The 19,253-nt window shown below is 40.9% G+C and overlaps 1 protein-coding gene across 2 annotated transcripts in view; it reads left to right on the forward strand.

The window, feature by feature from the left end:
• The first annotated feature begins 649 nt into the window (after nt 1-649).
• The window catches only part of RAD51 (RAD51 recombinase), a 35,086-nt gene continuing 16,482 nt past the window's right edge, over nt 650-19,253 (forward strand). The window contains exons 1-4 of one of the 2 annotated variants that reach the window (XM_077880647.1): nt 650-1,101; nt 7,416-7,518; nt 9,984-10,121; nt 18,762-18,879. In XM_077880647.1, coding sequence (XP_077736773.1) covers nt 7,432-7,518; nt 9,984-10,121; nt 18,762-18,879 — 343 coding nt within the window. In that variant the 5' untranslated portion in view covers nt 650-1,101; nt 7,416-7,431. Of the gene's footprint in view, nt 1,217-7,415; nt 7,519-9,983; nt 10,122-18,761; nt 18,880-19,253 lie in introns of both variants that reach the window. The other variant, XM_077880648.1, reaches the window with a different exon arrangement.

Consider the following 19,253-nt stretch of genomic DNA (forward strand, 5'->3'; position numbering starts at 1 on the left):
TCTTTAAAAAAAAAATAAGATTTTTAATGATTTCCTCATTACTTAAAGAATAAAGACTGAAGCTCCACACATGGCCTTAAGCTTCTTCATAACCTGAATGAAATGTTAATTTTCCAGTATCAGCGTCTCTAGGACACTTTTCCTCCTTCATCAGACAATTCTATCGCTTGACCACGTTATTTCCATACCCATAGTGCTCTAAGTCTCCCATCTCCGTTTCTTTGCCCAGGAAACCCCATTAACGCTTTAAAACCGGAGTCACACACAGGTCCAACTTCCCAGTAAACAAGGAACAAGGTTTACTTTCTCAAAATCAGTGTCTCCTGCCCTCGGGAGTCTTCCAAATCTCAAGTACCAAGACTTGACTAATATTTCAGCCATTTTTCTCCCCTTCGTTAGCTGTTTCCAGTTCCATCTCAGCTCTACCACCTCCAGGGGCCTGGAAAACCCCAGGCTCCGGGAATTTGACGAAATCGGAAGCTCAGACTAAACGTCCAGGTTTAGAAACTAAAGAGGCAAATCGAGAGCAGCTCTCTAGAGCCAGACCTTCCCCCAGCAGGGGTGAGGCGCTAAAGTGGTGTGCGACCCTGTGCCTGCTGGGAGATGGAGTCTCCGACCCACCCCACTACCTCTTGGGAGTTGTAGTCCTTGGTCTGGTAAAAGAGAAGGAAGCGGCGACTCCCAAATTGTGAATTAGTTTTTAGGGGTAAAGGGAAGAGGGAAATGCCTCACATGAGGCAAGACCAAGTTCCTTGGACCCAACTAGGGTTCGCGAGCAGCCGCAGAGCGGGCTAGACCTCGGGGCCGAGGGGGCGGGGAGACGTTACGTTGACGCTGGCGTGACCCAGCCGGAGAATTTGGCGGGATCTCCAAACACTCCCCGGAGGGAGCTCTGCGGTTTGAGACCCAGCCTGAGGAGACTGACGCGCCCTTAGGGGCGTCGTTGGGAGCTGAAGCTCGCTTGGGTTGTGTGCGGAAGGCGGCAAAAAGGGAGTAGAAAATTTGGCAGCAAGGGAGGGAGTCCAGAGCTCGTGCGCGGACCGGACCCGCGGACAGAAGTCGGAGCGCGCAGCCCCGCAGTGAGGAGCGCTGTGGACCGAGGTGAGCGTGTGAGGCGTAGACTCGGCCCCTCCTGCCTCCCGGTGCGTCCCCGCACTAGCCGAACCGGGCGGAGCCCGTGCCGCCGGCAGCCGGCTTATGGGCCCCTCTGCGCCAAGTGAGAAACCGGAGTTGGCGGGGCGGAGCAGGGTCATGCCCGGGCCCAACCCACCGTCGGGGCTCGTTGTGGCAAAAACTGAAGTGGTCCCCAGGCTCCAGAGCTAGAAGGAACCTCAGAGGCCTTCATTTTCAACACCCGGTTTGGGGGTGGGGGGGGTGGGGGCGGCGGGAAAGCCGAGATCCAGAGAGGTGTTGTGATTTAACGTCACAGCTGTTTCTGTCGGGGCCAGGGTTTCCGGATTTCTGGTTAATCCTCTTTCCATTACACCCTGCTTTGCTTACGGAGTACCAGCTTCCAATTTCCTAAAAGGCGTTTTCATTAGCTAATTCAGGCCGTTCGTGTGATGATGCCTGGGGAATGATCTGTAGTGAAGTGGTTTCTTTTGACTGCTAAAGTGAAGTGTGATATGCGTATGGAAGAATATACAAATCAGAAGTGTATAGTATACGCCTCTGATTTCAAAAAGAATATACCTGTGCAGTCATTACTCAGGTCAATAAATAGAACGTTGTCAGCACCCCAACATCCCCTGTTCTCTCCAAAGGTAACCTCTGTATTGACTTCTGACACCAAAGACTAAATTTGCCTGTGTTTGAGTTTTGTGTAACTGATATTATCTATCTTTAAAAGGTTTTGTTTATTCATTTATTTATGAGAGACGCAGAGGGAGAAGCAGGCTCTTCAGGGAGCCTGCTGCGAGACTCGATCCCAGAAGCTCGGGATCATGACCTGAGCGACAGCAGATGCTCAACCGCTGAGCCACCCAGTTTCCCCATATTATGTATATTTTTGTGTTTGGTTTTGCTCAACATTCTGTCTGTAGATTCGTACTTATTTTTGCATATAGTAATAGTTCTTTTTAGTTTCTGTATTGAATTCCTTATTCATTCTGCCCATGCCCATGGTGGACATTTGGGTTGTTTCTAGTTTCTGAGTTTTTAAATGAGAAAATCTGCAGAGAACATTCCTGCGTATGTTTTGGTACAAACGTGTATGGTTTTCAGTTGGTTAGTAATACAGCGTTGAAATTCCTGGGTCATAGCATTTGTCTATATTCAACTTCCACATTTAATGCCAGTTTTCTTTTTTTAAAGATTTTATTTATTTATTCATGAAAGAGAGTGAAGGGCAGAGACACAGGCAGAGGGAGAAGCAGGCTCCATGCAGGAAGCCCGGTGTGGCATTGGATCCCGACACTCCGCATCCATGCCCTGGGCCAAAGACAGGTGCTAAACCGCTGAGCCACCCAGGCATCCCTACTGCCAGTTTTCTGCTACCAATTTACATTTACACCAGCAGTCTATGAGTGTTTAGTTTTTTCACATGCTTGCCAACACTTGATATTGTCAATCTTTTAAAATTTTATCTGTTTTGGTGGCATATAGTAATACTTCGTGGTTTTAATTTTGATTTTCCTGATAATTAGTCAGGTTGAGCATTGGTTCATCGTTTTTGGCCCATTTGGACATCTTCTATCCTGAAGTACTTGTTCCAATCTCTTGTCTCTTTTTCTATTGAGTTGCCTTTCTCCCTTCCCTTCCCTCTTTCCTTCCCTCTTTCCTTCCCTCTCTCCTTCCCTCTCTCCTTTCCTCTCCTTTCCTTTCCTTTTTTTAAGATTTTATTTATTCATTCATGAGAGAGAGGGAGAGGGAGAAGCAGAAGCAGGCTCCATGCAGGGAGTCCGATGTGGGACTCGATCCTGGGACTGCGGGATCACACCCTGAGCCAAAGGCAGATGCTCAACCGCTGAGCCATCCAAGTGTCCCTATTGGGTTGCCTTTCTTGCTGATTTGAAGTTCTTTATATATTTTAATTATCAGCCCTTAGTTGTATATATGGTAAATATTTTGTCTCCCACCTGTAGTTTGACTTCATTTTCTTAATAGTGTCTTTTGATGGATAGAAGTTTTAAGTTTAAATGTCCGATTTTTCAGTCTTTTTTTTCGTTGTTGCTTTAAGAAAGTTTTATCCCAAAGTCATGAAAACATTCACCTATATTCCAAAAGCTTTGTTTTACCTCTTATATTTAGATCTGTAATCGAATTGGAAACGGATGTTTCTTCTGTATGTGCAGTGTTTTATTTTGTTTTTGTTCTTTTTCTTATTCTGTAAGGCTCTCCCATCAACCTAGCACTTTTTATTGAAAAAAAAAATCCTTTTTCCATTCTCTGTAATTCCATCTTCTTCATAAATTATGAAGGGAGGTGTTTAAATTTTTTTTTTTTTTTAAGATTTTATTTATTCTGGGCAGCCCTGGTGGCTCAGCGGTTTAGTGCCACCTTCAGCCCAGGGCTTGATCCTGTAGACCCTGGATCGAGTCCCACGTCGGGCTGCTTGCATGGAGCCTGCTTCTCCCTCTGCCTGTGTCTCTGCTTCTCTCTCTCATTCTCTCATTAAAAAAAAAAAAAAATCTTAAAAAAAAAGATTTTATTCATGAAAGACACAGAGAGAGGCAGAGACATAGGCAGAGGGAGAAGCAGTCTCCATGCCAGAAGCCCATTGTGGGACTTGGGACTCTAGGATCACGCCCTGAGCCGAAGGCAGACGCTCAACTGCTGAGCCACCTAGGCATCCCAAGATGTTTAAATTTAAACTGCATTCAGGTGATTCCAGTATTTAACATTATCAGAGATATACATTATGCTAAATTTGCCATCTAAGAGATCTGCATCTGAACTAATTAAGAACAAATGGTCATTTCCAAAGAAGACACAAATTAATTGCAAACAGACACATGAAAAGGTGCTCAACATCATTAATCATCAGGGAAATACAAACCAAAACCGCAATGAGATATTATGTCCCATCTACCAGAATGGCTAAAATTAAAAAGATAAGAAATAGGGGAGCCTGACTGGTAAGGATGTGGAAAAAAAGGAACCCTCATGAACTGTTGGTGCACTAATTTACATTTGTGCAGCTGCTGTGGAAAACAGTATTGAGATTCCTCAAAAAATTAAAAATGGAAATACCATGTGATCCAGTAATTGCACTACTAGGTATTTACCCAAAGAAAAAACACTAACTTGAAGAGATATATGCAACCCATTGTTTATTGCAGCATTATTTATAATAGCCAAGATATGGAAGCAACCCAAGTATCCATCCACACATGAATGGATAAAGGATATGTACACACACACACACACTCACACACACATGAGATCTTCCCCTTTGCAACAATATGGGGGAACCTAGAGGGTACTATACTAAGTGAAATAAGTCATACAGAGAAAAAAATATGATATGATTTAATTTATATGTGGAATGTAAAAAAAATAAATGAACAAACAAAAAGCAGAAACAGACCCATAAATACAGAGAACAAACTGATGGTTCCCAGAGGGGAGGAGGAAGAATGGGCAGAGGGGTGAAAGTGAGTGAGAGGTACAGGCTACCAGTTATGGAATGAAAAAATCACAGGAATAAAAGGTAGAGCATAGGGAATATAGTAAGTGATATTGTAATAGTGTTGTTTGGTGACAGATGGTAGCTACACTTATGGTGAGCATAGCATAACATACAGACTCGTCAAATCACTATATTGTACGCCTGAAACTAGGACACCTGAAACTAATGTGACATTGTGAATCAACTTTACTTTAAAAAAGTTGGGAGATGGGCAGCCCAGTTGGCTCAGCGTTTTAGCACCTGCCTTTGGCCCAGGGTGTGATCCTGGAGGCCCCGGGATTAACTCCCACGTCAGGCTCCCTGCATGGAGCCTGCTTCTCCCTCTGCCTGTGTCTGTCTGTCTATCTCTCTCTGTCTCTCATGAATAAAATCTTAAAAAAAAGAAAAAAAAAAAAAAAAAGGGCAGCCCCAATGGCTCAGCGGTTTAGCGCCGCCTGCAGCTTAGGGCGTGATCGCCTGCAGCTCAGGGCGTGATCCTGGGGACCTGGGATCGAGTCCCACGTCGGGCTCCCTGCATGGAGACTGCTTCTCCCTCTGCCTGTGTCTCTGCCTCTCTCTCTCTCTCCTCTCTGTGTATTCTCATGAATGAATAAATAAAAAATCTTAAAAAAAAAAAAAGTTGTTAAGCAGCTGCCATCAGCTCAAGGCTTGATCTCATGGGGGGTGGGGGGGACCCCCCTCCCCCAATCAGGTTCCTTGCTCAGCCGAGAGTCTGCTTCTCCCTATCCCTCAGCCCTCTCCCCCACCTCATGGGCTCCCTCCCTCTCCCTCTTTCAGATAAAAAAAGAAAATCTTCAAAAAAAGAAATGGTCCCCTTCTGTCAAATCTTGAAGAATAGAGATTTCATATGTGTTCTTTTTTGAGTGACATTTATCCTGATTGTTAAATTGTCCAGATTGTTTTGGTGTGGTTTAAGTTCATTTGTTCTTGTGAACATTAAGACTTGTTTACCTTTAGGGTGCCTAGGTGGCCCATTTGGTTAAGTCTTTGACTCTTGTTTCAGCTCAGGTCATGATCTCAGGGTCATGTGATCCAGCCCCCTTGGGGTTTGTGCTAGGTCTGAAGCCTACTTAAGATTCTCTGGGGGAAAAAAAAAAGAGATTCTCTGATTCTGGGCACCTGGGTGGCTCAGTGGTTGAGCATCTGCCTTCCACGTAGGTCGTGGTCCAGGAGTCCTGAGACCAAGTCCCGCATCAGGTTCCCTATAGGGATCCTGCTTCTCGTTCTGCCTATGTCTCTGCCTCTCTACATGTCTCTCATGAATAAATAATTAAAATCTTTAAAAAAAAAAAAAAGATTCTTTGATTCTTCCTCTCCCTCTGCTACCTGCCCTCCGACGTGCTCTCTCTCAAGATCTAAAAAAATTAATAAATAAGACTTTTTCATTTTACTAACACCACTGAAGAGAATTAAAAGTTTTGTTCTCCATTCTTTTCAACCTGAGCAATCTTAACTATCATAATAACCTGACTAGGTATGGACTTAATGCCTATAGAAAAGGTTTTAGACTGAACGGGGTACTTGAATATTATTTATTCGTTTGCATTCAGTGAGGTCTGAAATTGATTAAAATTGTGATGTTTTAATTTCATACATTCCTATTAGAAGCAGAATATGTGACTACAAGCTATGATCCTTGGCTAAGATGGGAAGTACCTCTCTCAGTCTACTTAATGTCTTAAATTTTTTTTTTTTTTAATTTATTTATGATAGTCACAGAGAGAGAGGCAGAGACACAGGCAGAGGGAGAAGCAGGCTCCATGCACTGGGAACCCGATGTGGGATTCGATCATGGGTCTCCGGGATCGTGCCTTGGGCCAAAGGCAGGCGCCAAACCGCTGCGCCACCCAGGGATCCCAGTCAACTTAATGTCTTATCATTAGAAGAAGTAGAGGCTTGGGCAGTCCCCGTGGCACAGTGGTTTAGCGCCACCTGCAGCCCAGGGCGTGATCCTGGAGACCCGGGGTCGAGTCCCACGTCAGGCTCTCTGTGTGGTGCCTGCTTCTCCCTCTGCCTGTGTCTCTGTCTCTATGAATAAATAAAATAAAATCTTAAAAAAGAAGTAGAGGCTTATGGGCAGTTATTCTGTACCTTTAGTTTACTCCTCTCCCACCACCCTCAAACCCTGTTTGCTGGAAAGGAACAATGACATTGAAACAGTTTAACAAACTTTCATGATTCTTTTTTTCTTAATTTTAAGTAGACTCTTGGAAAGTCTACATTCATTTACCAAAAACTTACCAAACACCTAACATGTAACGTATCATGGGATGTACACAAATAAATAAGACTTGGCTCCTACCCTGAAGGAATATGAAATGGGGGAATGGGGGCATAATTGGTCTAGGTAAGCTGTGCATCTTTAAGAAGCAGACTAGTCCTGGCTCTTCTACCATTTCTTTCTTTCTTTCTTTTTTTTTTTTTTTTAAGATTTTATTTATTTATTCATGAAAGACACACACACACACACAGGCTGAGACAAAGGCAGAGGGAGAAGCAGGCTCCATGCTAGGAGCCGACATGGGACTCGATCCCGGGACCCCAGGATCACACCCTGGGCCGAAGGCAGGAGCTAAACCACTAAGCCACCTAGGGATCCTCTCTTCTACTATTTCTGATAGAACTAGCTCGATGGAAGGGAAAGCTGGTGAGAAATGTTTTTGTTTTTTTTTTTCCTGCTGTGGGTAGGTCAGTGATTAGACCAGAAGACCAACAATTCTTCAGAGAGTTATTTTAAAACTAACTTTGCAGCTCTGTACTTTTTCTGGCCATCTATGTTTTTCAGTATTAAATGCAAAGTAATGGCTATGCAAATGCAGCTTGAAGCAAATGCAGATACTTCAGTGGAAGAAGAGAGCTTTGGCCCACAACCTATTTCACGATTAGAGGTATGTGCTTAATTGTTAATTTTGGAATTATAATGCTAGAGTAGAATATTCTACCTATTGGAAGACATCACAACCTTTATATAAACCATTAATTTATTACCTAAGGTCAAGACCCAAATTAGAGTTTTCAGAAGTGTTGTGAAGGATCCTTTGGAAAGGCTTAAGATAGTTGCTAAACATGTCTGGCCATATCTCCTCTGTTAAGAATTCTTCTACTTTATCATTTTTCTTTCTCAGAGTTGGATTGTCAAAAACTAAGAAACTCCTAGGTGGAGTCTCTGATGTTTATACTGTGTTACCTACCAGGGAATTACAGTGGCCTGGGACAGCTATGCCAAGAAGAGAGAGGAACAGTAGCTCTCCATTGACTCATATCTGTGCTGAAGTTACTATTACTAGTAAGACAGCTGTCGTGGTTAGGGAGAAGGGTTTGTGGTTATTAAGGTGTAAGAGCCAAGCTCCAATTCAGGACTGAGATCATCATGTGCCACAGCTAGGGCCTTGTGCTATCTCTTCCCGTTGTATAGAGGCCCCCACAGTGTGAGTGCAGATGAGATAGGCTGAAAGAAGTAGGAGGGAAAACAGAGAAAGCCTTCGTTCTTCTGTCTCTTTATACATATTCCTACCATCCCTAGCTAAACTTTAAGACTCCAGAAGTTAATTTAAACAAGTTTGTGATAAATATTCAGAGTCATAACTTCTGGTATCATGAGCATCCTTATAGCCATACATGCATTTTGCTTATTGCTTAATATTTAAAAAAATATTTTATGTATTTATGCATGAGACACGTGCACACACACACACACACACAGGCAGAGACACAGGCAGAGGGAGAAGCAGATTCCCTATGAGGAGCCTGATGTGGGACCTGATCCTGGGACCTTGGGACCACAACCTGAGCTGAAGACGGACGCTCAACCACGGAGCCACCCAGGCGTCCCGCTTATTGCTTAAATATTAGTAGTAGACCTTGTTTCTATGGGCAAATAGTATGGTCTTCCCTCTCACAAACCCTTTCCAACCTGCAAATACATACCCATTCCACCACCAACTAATATTGTCCCAGCAGTCATGGTTGTGGTGGCTAATAAAACCAAAGCTGAATTTGCAATATAAGTAGGAAGAGGTGCCTTTGGGTGGTTTATTTTAAGAACTGATGTATGAATCCCTGACCAAAAGTAATTTGCCCCCATTTTTTTTTTAAAGATTTTATTTATTCGAGAGCTAGCACTAGTAGGGGGAGGGGCAGAGGGAGACAGAGAAGCAGATTCCCCACTGAGCAGGGAGCCAGATGAGGGGCTAGATCTTTGGACCCTGGGATCATGACCTGAGTTGAAGGCAGCCGCTTAACCAAGGCAGATGCTTAACCGAGTGAGACATCCAGAGCACTCCACTTTTCCCCCACTTTTTTTTTTAAAGATTTTATTTATTTATTCATGAGAGACACACAGAGAGAGAGAGGCAGTCATAGGCAGAGGGAGAAGCAGGCTCTGTGCACGGAGCCTGATGTGGGATTCGATCCAGGCATTCTGGGATCATGCCCTGAGCTGAAGGCAGAAGCTCAACCACTGAGCCACCCAGGCATCCCTTTTTCCCCATTTTTAATATCAGTTGTTAGATTAGAGCTTTCTAGTCATTTTTCTACCCTTAGCCCTGAGGCAGTCTTTTTAATTTTTTTTTTTATATTTTATTTATTCATCAGAGACACAGAAAGAAGGCAGAGACGCAGGCAGAGGGAGGAGAAGCAGGCTCCATGCAAAGAGCTCAATGCGGGACCTGATCCTGGGAATCTGGGATAATGCCCTGAGCCACCCAGGCATCCCAGCCCTGAGGCAGTCTTACCTATTTACCTTAGTGTTTAAAAAAAAAAAAAATCATTTCTTATGTGTGCTTAATGTAGAAAACATTAGAGACACTGTTTTAAGGTGGCTTTTTAGGGCTTAGGCTCTCAGTTTATTTAGAGTCCTAGTTGTAAAAGGTTGAGAGTTACAGATTTATTCCCAGTACCTGTGAATTAGGGGTTTAGTCCCAATTCATGATGTGAATACGTACATGAAATAGTACTACTTTGAAAGTATTGGTTTTCAAAATGAAAAGGTTGATAATTTGTTATTAAATACCTCATATGTACAGCATACTTTTCAAAGCTTTTGCATATAATATCATAGTTCTTCAAAACACCTCTGAAGTGGGTAGGGCAAATATCCATCCACATTAGAGAACTGAAGCTTACTAAAAAAAAATTTTTTTAAAGATTTTATTTATTTATTTATGAGAGACAGAGAGAGAGAGAGGCAGAGACAGGCAGAGGGAGAAGCAGGCTCCATGCAGGAAGCCCAATGTGGGACTTGATCCGGGGACTCTGGGATCATGCCCTGAGCCAAAGGCAGACACCCGACCGCTGAGCCACCCAGGCGTGCCAAAGCTTACATAAATTTATCCGTGGTTTTCTTCCCTTGCAGCAATGTGGCATAAATGCCAATGATGTGAAGAAATTGGAAGAAGCTGGATTCCATACTGTGGAGGCTGTTGCCTATGCACCAAAGAAGGAACTAATAAGTATTAAAGGGATTAGTGAAGCCAAAGCTGACAAAATTCTGGTAAGTACTGCTTATGTAGCCTTAGGGAGGCATTAGGAGGAAAAGTACAAAAAGATATACAGTGAAAGGTAACAGTGTTCCTCCTCCCTTCCTCATTGTGTCATTGAATTCCCCTGTCCAGAGGTGAGTGCCCTAGTTAATTATCTTAGTATGTGCCTCTGTGCATAAATTGGGGTTTTCTCTCAAGGAAATGACAATTTCATGGGATGTGAGTCCTACCAGATTTACAAGTTTGCATTCCCACCAGCAGTGAGTGGTATGTTCCTTATCTTTCTAGAAATTATGATTTCAGGCCTTAGAAATATATTCATTAGTATGTAGCCACTAAAAAGTTTCAAAAAATATTCATTGACATAGGAAGATGTTCCTGATATAAGAAAGCAGCATCATAAAACATGTAAATGTGTATATATATATACATGGTTTTAAAAATGTGTATTTTGTTATATATAGCACATACACAGGATAAATACACTAAAATATTGGTGGTGTTATTTCTAGGTGGTAAGAACATGAACAAATTTTTTTTAAACTTTCTTTATTTATTCATGAGAGACAGAGAGAGGCAGAGACACAGGCAGAGGGAGAAGCGGGCCCCATGCAGAGAGCCCGATGTGGGACTCCATCCTGGGTCTTGAGGATCATGCCCTGTGCTGAAGGCAGCGCTAAACCGCTGAGCCACCTGGGCTGCCCAACAATTTTTATTTTTGCCTCAATTCTGAAGTCTCTTCATTTTGTAAAATAAACAGGTTTTACTTTCAGGTAGAAAAGCTGTTTTTATTTCTTGTTAACTAGTCACAGGCAAGATTGTTTAATGATGAAAGAATGTGATTTCAAATCATACATTTAGTTTTTAGTTGTTTTGTTTGTTTGTTTTTTTTTTAACCTTAATGATGTAAAGGTGATTTTACTGGCTTAATGGAAATGAAGTAGTAACCTAGGAATCCCATCCTTTTCATATATATTCCCATCTGACTTTCATAACAACACTGAGAAAATAAGGCTAGTATTACCTCTGTTTTACAGATGAGGAAACTTAAGGTACAATGGCTCAATTATTTACCTAAGGTCATGTAGGCAGTGGAAGAACTAAGACTAGAATCCAGTTATTTTCATTCTATTATATTATGATCTTTTCTCATTTCCCTCCAGTATCTTACAGTTACTATTAATTTTTCTTTTACCATTCACAATTCTGTATGATTACATTTTATTTTATGTACTTATCTTTCGGTTTTGTTTTTTTTAAGATTTTGTTTATTTATTTATGAGAGACACACAGAGAAGCAGAGACATAGGCAATGGGAGAAGCAGGCTCCATGCAGGAAGCCCGATGTGGGATTTGATCCCAGGACTCCGGGATCATGCCCTTAGCCAAAGGCAGATGCTCAACCGCTGAGCCACCCAGGCATCCCTTGGTATTTATATGGTTACACAGTTTGACCCCTGAACTTTTATGTAGCGTAAATATCCATAAAATTACATTTTCATATTTTATGTTATTATAATCACAGAAGTTTTTCTCTGAAAAGATCTTCAAAGGCTAAGGAATTTTCAAAAAAGACTGCATCCTTTGTTATTGGGTAGCTTAACTGTCTTACAGTGTCAAATAAATAATAGCTGAGAGTTTTGAGTATGAGTTCTTACTATCTCATATCAGAGATATTAATATATGCATAATATGAATTCTGTTTTATTGAGTATTAAGAGCTTTGAATTTTTAAGCACTGGCAGGGGTTTTACTTCATTTATTTAGACCACTTTGTAATAGTAACTCGGGGCTGAAAAGTTGTAATTTTTTTTTAACATTTATTTTATTTTTTAAAAAAATATTTGAGAGAGCACAAGCAGGGTTGGGGGGAGAGGGAGAAGCAGAGCTGATTGGGGAGCCCATTGCTGGACTTGATCCCAGGACCCTGGGACCATGAACTGAGCTGAAGGCACTTAACCGAGTGAGCCACCGAGGCACCCATTTTATATATTATTAGAGAAAGGAGAGAGAGCACAGGTATTGGGGGTGGGGTGCAGGGAGCAAAGGAAGAGAGAATCCTAAGCCAACAGTGCACTGAGGAGTCTGACATGGGGCTCAGTCTGAAGAGTCTGAGATTATGACCTGAGTGAACCAAAACCAAGAATTGAATGCTTAACCAGCTGCACCACCTAGGTGCCCTAAAAGTTTTAATTCTTAATTTAAGTCCTTAAAGGAAAGATGTTGCGATCTATGGAAGTATGAAATTGTCTTTTTTTTTTTTAAGACTGATTTATTTATTAAGATTTATTTATTTTAGAGAAAGCGTGTGTGCACACACATGAGCACGCAGAGAGGGGAGGGATAGAGGGAGAGGAAGAGAAAGTCTCAAGCAGACTCCAAACTGAGCTCAGATTCTGAGATAACAACCTGAGCTGAAACCGAGAGTCAGGTGCTTAACCAATTGTGCTGCCTGGGAGCCTCTGAAGTTGGCATTTATTATATTATTCAAATATTTTTGTGGAAGTAGTGACTTGATAGAGGACAGTTCTGAGCCCCTAATAACACATCAAAAGAGTCTCTGATACTAAACCTGTAGATATCCCTAAAGTCCTATTTGTTGTTTTTTCTTTCTGGGCATTAATATTTGTGACAGAACAAATCCTGACAGGATCTTTCCTTATGCCTTGTCAGACCTTAGTTTTAGAAATCAGATCAGTGTCCTGCTTTTATGAAAATACAAATACAGGCAGCCCCGGTGGTGCAGCGGTTTAGCGCTGCCTGCAGCCCCGGGTGTGATCCTGGAGACCTGGGATCGAGTCCCACGTCGGGCTCCCTGCGTGGAGCCTGCTTCTCCCTCTGCCTGTGTCTCTGCCTCTCTCTCTCTCTCTCTCTCTCTCTGAATAAATAAATAAATCTTAAAAAAAAATAAAAAGAAAAAAGAAAATACAAATACAAACCTGTAATAAAGCAAAATGAGTTTTACAAAATGATATGGAGCTAGGTCTATTTTTCTGTCCTCTTTGTTTTCAGACATTTTATAATTGTGAATTTCTAGTGGGTAAAGATTGATGATGTTATTTGCTTTTAAAGGTTAAAGATTTCTTCGGTCACTGTGGCTATTCCCTCTCATTCCCCCAAAGTCTTTGAAATTGAGTTTTTTGTTTGTTTGTTTGCTTGTTTTTAAGATTTATTCTTTTTTTAGAGAGAGAAAGAAGAGCACGAATGAGTAGGGCAAAGGGAGAGGGAAAGAGATCTGGAACAGGCTCATGCTGAGCACAGAGCCCCACATGAGGCTCAATTTCACAACTCTAAGATCACAACCTGAACCAAAACCAGGAGTTGAACTCTCAACCGACTGTGCCACTCAGGCATTCCTGAAATTGAGATTTTTAGCAAGAATATCCATTTTTGCAGGGGAGAAAGGAAAATAAAGAAAATCCATTTTTGTATATAAATCAAAGTTGTTGAGAAAGATTTTATGAAAGAAATAATTCATTCAGCGGGTAACAGAGTTTTATGTGATCTTTTCCACATTTACAGAGTTTAATTAGCTTTGGTTAAACTGTGTTCTCTTGGTGTACTGTGAGCACTGATAGATTCAGCAGTTATTTATTGAAATATTTTACTTTTTTTGAGATTTATTTATTAGAGAGCACGCACACATATGTGTGCAGTTGGGGAAGAAGTAGAGGGAGAGAGAGAATCCCAAGAAGACTCCCTGCTGAGCCCAGGGCCCCATGCAGGCTTGATCTCAGGACCTTGAGATCACAATCTGAGCAGAAATCAAGACCTGAGCCGAAATCCAGAGTCAGTCACTTTTTAAAAAATATTTTTTTTTATTTATTCATGAGAGACCGAGAGAGAGAGAGAGAGAGGGGCAAAGACACAGGCAGAACGAGAAGCAGTCTCCATGCAGGGAGCCTGATGCAGGACTCGATCCCAGGACTCCAGGATCATATCAACCACTGAGCCACCCAGGCATCCCAAGAGTCAGTCGCTTAATGGACTGAGCCACCCAGGTGCCCCGGATTTTCCTTTTATTCACCATTCTATGTTTTATGTACAAAGCTTGATGGTTCTTGGTTATTTCAAAACTATCAATTTAAGACTTGCCCTAGCACAGATGAACTAAACTTATCATGTAAGTGTGAGAATAGTAGTTCTCCCAGATTAGGCTGTTGCATGGTTTTTTACTTCACCTTTCACTTTGGTAATAATATTATGTTCCTGTAAGTCTAGAAAATTTAGGAGTTAAAGTGACAAAGATGGAAAGCATCTCCTATGTTTTTTTTCTTAGCATTTTGTTTTTAAGAACATTTTTTAAAGATGTATTTATTCATGAGAGGCACAGAGGGAGAGGCAAAGACATAGGCAGAGAGAGGAGCAGGCTCCCTGCAGCCTGAGACAAAGGCACTCAACCACTGAGCCACCCAGGTGCTCCTATTACTACAATTTTTTAACTTACTGTAATGCTGAAAGAATTTTACAATGAAAACTCTTATACCCACCATCTAGACTCTGCCATTAACATTTTAATATATTTGACTTACCACCTGTCTATTCATCTCTCTATCCAGCAATCAGTCCATCTTGGATTTTTTTTTTATACTTTTCAAAGAAAGTTGTAGATGTCAGTACATTTCCCCCTAAATATTTTAGCATATGTTAAGTAGGGTTCAATATTGGTTTACAATCTGACCCACCCTCCTGCTGTGGTATTTTTATTTTCTAATTCTCATTAATCTTGTTTTTTCCTGAAGATTAGTAGAAGTTACAGGAAGAGAGATTATAGAAAAAAGAAGGGAAGAAATTCTCAAAGACATAATAGCAGAAAATTTGCCAGAGCAAAAGGGAAGAAGTCTCACATAGTAAGAACTCATGAAGTATCAAAGACCCACATCTAGACGCATGAGTGTGAAATTTTAGTATACCAATCATAAAAAGATTCTGAAAGCATTCAGAGGGAAAAAAGCAATTTTCTAAAGGAACAAAAATCAGACCACATTTCTTTCTTTCTTTCTTTCTTTTAAGATTTTTTTTTTTTTCAATAATCTCTATACTCAATGTGGGGCTTGAACTCACAACCCTGAAATCAAGAGTTGCATGCTTCACCAACAGCCATCCAGGTGCCCAGAAAAACCACATTTCTTTTTTTTTTTTTTTTTTTTTTAAGATTTTTATTTATTTGTTCATGAGAGACAGAGAGAGGGCGGTGGGCAGAGACACAGGCAGAGGGAGAAGCAGGCTCCATGCAGGGAGCCCAACATGGGACCTGATCCTGGGTCTTCAGGATCAGGCCCTGGACTGAAGGTGGCGATAAACCGCTGAGCCACTAGGGCTGCCCAAGACCACATTTCTTACTGGTATAGCAGCCCGGGTGGTCCGCGGTTTAGTGCTGCCTTCAGCCCAGGGCCTGATCTTGGAGACCCTGGATCAAGTCCTACGTCAGGCTCCCTTCCCTGCATGGAGCCTGCTTCTCCCTCTGCCTGTGTCTCTGCCCCTCTCTCTCTCTCTCTCTCATAAATAAATAAAATCTTAAGAAAAAAAAAAAGAAATCTGACTGGTAGAAGCTAGTAGAGGGATGCCTTCAAACTTCTTTGAGAAAATAATTTTATTTTTTTAAGATTTTATTTATTTGAGAGAGTGCTAACAAGTAGATGGAGGTGCAGAGGGACACGCCAAACCTGGGACCCTGATACCCATATCAGGACCCTGAGATGATGATCCAAGCTGAAGTCACAGGCTGACTGAGCCAGCCACCCAGGTACCCCTGAGGGAAAATAATTTTCAACCTGGAATTTTTTTTTTAATATTTTATTTTTTAGAGAGCACGAGCAGGAGAAGGGGCAGAGAGGGAGAAGCAGACTCTTCCTAATCAGGGAGCCCAACATGAGGCTAGATTCCAGGACCCTGAGACCATGACCTGAACTTAAGGCAGATGCTTAACCAACTGAGTCACCCAAGTGCCCCTAAATCTAGAATTCTATTTGCAGCAATTTTATTTTTTTAGGGGCAGCCCCGGTGGCGCAGTGGTTTGGCACCGCCTGCAGCCTGGGGTGTGATCCTAGAGACCAGGGATCGAGTCCCGTGTCGGGCTCCCTGCATGGAGCCTGCTTCTCCCTCTGCCTGTGACTCTGCCTCTCTCTCTCTCTCTCTCAATAAATAAATAAAATCTTTAAAAAAATATTTTTTTAATTAATTTTTTTTTTGCAACAATTTTATTAAGTACTCAGGCAGAAGAATTATTTTGGGAAGTAATTTAGTACATTTTTCTCTTATTCACTTTCTTAGGAAGTTACTTGAGGACATACTTTAACAAAATGGGGTGGAAAACAAAGAACTATGTTAAATTCCAACTCAAGTACTCAGCGAATGAGGATCAGGGATAGTAGTTAGCTTAGAGAGCAGATAGCCCAATTTGGAGAGGAGAAGGAACTTCAGGTGGAAGGGTTTCAGGAGAATACATGGTAAGGTTGAGAGGTTGGTAAATTTGAGAAATGATAGAAAACACTAGAGAAAGACTCAGATTTAAAAGCAAGGTAAAACCATGATTTTGAAATGGGTAGCATATATATAAAGAAATCATTTGAATTTAACAGCAGAAATCTATGAAGGACATTGAGTTGTTAACGGAACGTAAGTGAAAGAATTGTACCTCTAGCACACTGGTTCTACAATGAATTAATTTTATAAAGCTGTAATATAAACACTGTAATGAGTTTTCAAGTAAAATAGTATTAGAGAAGTTTAGAGAATAATTTAAACCTACTCAACTATTCTTGATTTTCCTTTTTTTTTTTTTTTTTTTTTTTTAAGATTTTATTTATTTGGGATCCCTGGGTGGCTCGGCGGTTTGGCGCCTGCCTTTGGCCCAGGGCGCGATCCTGGAGTCCTGGGATCGAGTCCCGCATCGGGCTCCTGGCATGGAGCCTGCTTCTCCCTCTGCCTGTGTCTCTGCTTCTCTCTCTCTGTGTCTGTCGTGAATGAATAAATAAAATCTTTAAAAAAAAAAAAAGATTTTATTTATTTAAGAGAGCATGTGTGGGGTGAGGAGCAGAGGGAAAAGCAGACTCCTTGCCCTACTAAGCAGAGAGCCCAATGTGGAGCTTAATCCCAGGACTCTGAAGATCAGGACCTCAGCCAAAGGCAAATGCTTAACCGACTGAGCCATCCAGGTACCCCTGATTTTCTTTTTTCTTTGTGGGAAGTTTTTATTTATTTTTTATTTTTTTATTTATTTTTATTTTTATTTATTTATGATAGTCACAGAGAGAGAGAGAGAGAGAGAGAGAGGCAGAGACATAGGCAGAGGGAGAAGCAGGCTCCATGCACCGGGAGCCCGATGTGGGATTCGATCCCGGGTCTCCAAGATCGCGCCCTGGGCCAAAGGCAGGCGCTAAACCACTGCGCCACCCTGGGATCCCTGTGGGAAGTTTTTAAATGACAAATTTAATCACTACTTGATATGTGTGTATTCAGATTTTTCTTTTTTTTTTTATTGTAGTCAGACTAAGTTTATTTTACCAAATTTAGATTCAACTAATCATCTGTGTCTTGGATGATTTTTGTGAGTTTTGGATTATTGAGTGAATTTTAATGGTTTGTGTCTTTCTAGAAATTTGCCTATTTCATTGAAGTTATCTAAGTGTTGGCATAGAGTTCTGTTTTTGTAAGGTCGATAATGTCCTCTCTTTAATTCTTGATTTGTGATTTGAGTCTTTTTTTCCCCCCTTGATCTAGCTAAAGGTTTATCAATTTTCCTGATCTTTTCAAAGAACCAACTCATGGTTTCATTGATTTTTCTCTATTTTATTTCTAGTCTCTATTTTATTAGTTTCTACTCTAATCTTATTTTCTCCCTTCTGCTTGCTTTGTTTAGTGTGCTTTTTCTAGTATTTTTTTTTTTAAAGATTGATTTATTTAGAGAGAGCGCATGCACGTGAGCACAAGCAGGAGGGGCAGAGGAAGAGGGAGAGAGAATCTCAAGCAGACTCCATGCTGAGCACGAGCCCAATGCAGGGCTCAATCTCAACCCTGAGTTGAAATGAAGAGTCAGATTCTTAACCAACTACACCACCCAGTTGCCTCTGAGTGCATTTATTTTTAAATTTTGGGATTAATCAATTGACTGATTATTGAAGACTTATCAATGACCACAGATGAGATTTAATGTTTTCAGCCTTGATAGCATAAAAGAAAAGATATAGCTGACAGAAATAGGGAAGTAGATATGGAGGGAGATTGAAGGACAGAGGTTCTCAGTTAACAAAGTAGAAAGTTAAGAGATACAGTCTGTGGTTGTTGGAATAGTAAAGGAAGATTTACATATTTTGTTAGACTTCGCACTGTATTGTCAAATTTGTCATAAGTCAGGCAAAGTACCTATGTGTGGGTGTCTAATAGTTTTTTTGGGTTTTTTGTTTTGTTTTTTACTATGTGGATGTATTACTTGAACTAGCAATTAAAAAATTAGTCTTAATGGAGTCTTTAGTTTTTCCTTTAGTTGCCAGAGAGAGAAAATAATCCTAGAACTATTAGTATTTTGATGGCTTTTTAAAGAGAAATCACTCTGGAAATTTTATTAAATGTTATATCTTCCTGTAGTATGTCTGATTTTTATTTTACTGATAATCATATTTTGTGGATTTGACATTTTTTCTTTTTCCCAGACTGAGGCAGCTAAGTTAGTTCCAATGGGTTTCACTACTGCAACTGAGTTCCACCAAAGGCGATCAGAGATCATACAAATTACTACTGGTTCCAAAGAACTTGACAAGCTACTTCAAGGTATAATAATCCTTACCCTCTGCTGTAAACTGCAGTTGACAAAGCAGTCGGGTCACAGAACAAAACTGAAGTATTTGGGGAGATTTATGTGTTAGTTATGAATAAGAGATAAGAGAAGTATGCAAATTACTTAATATCTCTATGTCTCAGTTTTATTATCTTCATAATAAGAATAAGGCTTCCTACCTTTTTTTTTTTTTTTTTTTTTTTTTTTTTTGCTTCCTACCTTATAAGTGATTAGAATTAAATGAAATCCTATGTATATATGTATAGCACAGTGCCAGGTACAGAGAAAACATTTAGTAAATGTTAGATGATATCTTTCAAGATTTTATTTCTTTATTCATGAGAGACACAGAAAGAGAGAGGCAGAG

The sequence above is a fragment of the Canis aureus genome, chromosome 32, assembly GCF_053574225.1.
Source record: "Canis aureus isolate CA01 chromosome 32, VMU_Caureus_v.1.0, whole genome shotgun sequence".
Lineage (NCBI taxonomy): Eukaryota > Metazoa > Chordata > Mammalia > Carnivora > Canidae > Canis > Canis aureus.